Source organism: Anoplophora glabripennis, unplaced genomic scaffold, assembly GCF_000390285.2.
Source record: "Anoplophora glabripennis isolate ALB-LARVAE unplaced genomic scaffold, Agla_2.0 scaffold1082, whole genome shotgun sequence".
Lineage (NCBI taxonomy): Eukaryota > Metazoa > Arthropoda > Insecta > Coleoptera > Cerambycidae > Anoplophora > Anoplophora glabripennis.
The window spans coordinates 33,034-35,779 of record NW_019417175.1 but is presented as its reverse complement, the minus strand read 5'-3'; the positions used below and the strand labels follow the sequence as shown (position 1 = coordinate 35,779).

General features: G+C 36.0%; 1 protein-coding gene across 1 annotated transcript; it reads left to right on the top strand.

Moving 5' to 3' along the window:
- Window positions 1–1,286: 1,286 nt before the first annotated feature.
- On the top strand, window positions 1,287–2,399 carry LOC108914385 (transcription factor HES-4-like). The gene has a single exon (XM_018720197.2). The coding sequence runs from the start codon at window positions 1,355–1,357 to the stop codon at window positions 2,108–2,110; it is 756 nt and encodes a 251-aa protein (XP_018575713.1). The 5' UTR covers window positions 1,287–1,354; the 3' UTR covers window positions 2,111–2,399.
- Window positions 2,400–2,746: the final 347 nt, after the last annotated feature.

The following is a 2,746-nucleotide window of genomic DNA, read 5'->3' as shown; positions in this document are numbered from 1 at the left end:
TCAACATCATTAGGAAAATACGTCTTTCTAAATCATTACAAGATTATAATTGTAAAAAATAACAATAATATCTCAGGACTTAAGTGTTGTTAATAAAATATATACCTAATGGATCGTACTATATTATGTGAATATACTACATATTTATGCAATTACTTAAACCATTTATTTGGAAGAACTCCATCTAACTATGCTTTTCCGGTGGACATATGTTTTATGTTATGTTTTATTTACATCAGTGTCTTATTTGACAATTCTCAAAATTGAAAATTCTAAACTTGTCACCATTTTTTAAATTTTTTATATTCCAGTTTCGATAAACTCCAAAATGCCCTTAAATCAGATCTATTATTCATATTTAAATCTCATACAAATTTGAAAATGTAACAGTTATTCCTTTTGTATCTAAAAAAATGCATAGGTATTATTATCGGAGTATTTACATTGTAATTATTTATTTTACAGAAATAGCTTTACATTACTTTTATTGATAAGTAGTTACTTGAGGTAGTTCTAATTTCAGTTTGTTTAATTTTTTATGTGCGCAAAATACCGAAACAGAAAAAATACCTTAAACTATACCACATATAAATAATTCCAGGCAATATTAGGATTAAAAAACAATTATTTTCTTAAATATATTAACTTGATTAAGTTATCTAGAAATCTAAATCGTTGGATAATACCGATTGTAAAAAATATATATATTTTTAATTATGGCGAATGCGCAAATGTTACAAGATATCGTCATGAGGGATAAGAAAGGAAATAATATATTCTTAAAATATAGTTTAACGTTCGAATTTTGCAATATTTTTCTACAATTTGAAAAAATATATATTATCTTTAAATGTGTATAGATGTATAAACCAAAATTGTGTAATTATAAATAATAACAAAGAAAATAATTTTTGCAGTTTTATAAACAATTTTCAAAAAATTGCAAAAAAGTTATACATTCAATTGGGTTGAGTGTGCAATAATTAGAGGCACAATATGTAAAGAGTTTTAATAGAATTTCGTCCTTAAAAACCTCGGAAAAATTAAAAATACCGTCGAAAACCGCCTTGGCAACGGAAAAGCCCCACATTTTGACGACCACCGATCGGATCCGTTGGTGTGATGTGGCGGTGTCGGCACGCGACTAAAGCAGCTCCGGTCCCCCGCACTGATCCCAGCTACCGCACGCGCCACCCCCCCGACTGCCGCCGCCTGCCGTAGTTGCCGCTCACAGCTCACGAACTTGCCCACTGTGCTTCATTACTCGCTCGGTGACGTTACGGCGCGGCCACGACGCTCTCTCCTCTCTCGCCTGGCTCGCGTCTGATATCGCGACATCGATGAGTCAATAGTTATGACCGCAAAAAACAAGAGAGCATCGGAACCACGAAGAGCCAACAAACCCCTCATGGAGAAAAGACGACGCGCCCGCATCAACCAGAGCCTGGCCGCTCTGAAGACGCTCATTTTGGATTCGGCGAAGGCTGATAACACGAAGCATTCGAAATTGGAAAAAGCCGACATTCTGGAGCTCACCGTGCGCCACTTCCAAAGACATCGAAGCTTGGACATCAAGGGAGTCAATCACTACAAGGCCGGGTACGCAGACTGCGTTCGGGAGGTGCAGAGGTATCTTGAAACCCCTGACGCCCAAACTATGACGGTGATCGACTCCGGGGTGCGTCAAAGACTTCTGAGGCATTTGGACAACTGCGTTGCTGAGGTAGATGTGGACATAAGACAAGCCAACATCGTTCCACCCCCGGAAGAAAGACTGCAACCTCCAGATTCCAGCATGGAGGAAGTCAACAACAACTTGAATACCACTCGTCTAGCAGAACCCAAACCTGAAGATCCTTCACCCAGCAAGCAAGGCAAAAACTACGACGGTAACTTCGTGCTGCTCTTACCTGAACATTATGTGCAACTGGCTAATGCACTTGGTGTCAATCTTCGATCCCAGAACGATCCAGTCTCGAGCGCAGGTACTTCTAGTTGCGACAACAAAGGCGTTCCAGTCAACGAGGAAATTCGTAAGTCCAAAGCTGTGGAAAGGCCTCTCGACTTTAGCAAGAATAACGAAAACAGCGATATGTGGAGACCATGGTAACTCCTCTGCTTTAGTTGTGATGTGATCTCTGTGCAATAGTACCTATCTCTGACTGATGTGCTTACTGAGGCAACCCATAGCTACGCTACAAATAACATGTTACCTGTAGTAAACTATTTGATGTGATTGATGCTATATTTAAATTCTGTTTGAAAGTTTTCATCCCGGGAGGCTGTGGTCCTATTTTTGTATGGAACTGTTTCGCGTTTTGCTGTACCGGGTGTGAAATATTTTCAAAGCTCCTGTAAATATGTACTATAAACAAAACTTAATGTAAATATAAATCTGTTATAAGTACTGTCCTTTACTGTTATATGTTAATGTTTATTTGTATGCAAAAATTTTAATATTACGAAATAAACTGCAAATATTTATTCTCTGTAGTTTCTTCTTACATTTGTCTATATCCAAAGAAGGTTAAAATAATTTCATTTTGATTATATAAAACTGAAAAATCTGGATGTTAGAAATAGCACATTTATACATTTAAAAAAATATATTTTCTTATGTGACACAGTTAAAAACGTTAATTATAAGTTACAAAAAAATTAGATATGTTAAAAATTATTTAGTAGGTAATAATATTTCAATAAATTGATCTAATTATTAACAACAAATAGAGAATTTCAATAAAAA

Excerpts from the sequence above, each read along its gene's own strand:
- LOC108914385 (XM_018720197.2), top strand. The coding sequence starts at position 1,355 with ATGACCGCAAAAAACAAGAGAGCATCGGAACCACGAAGAGCCAACAAA.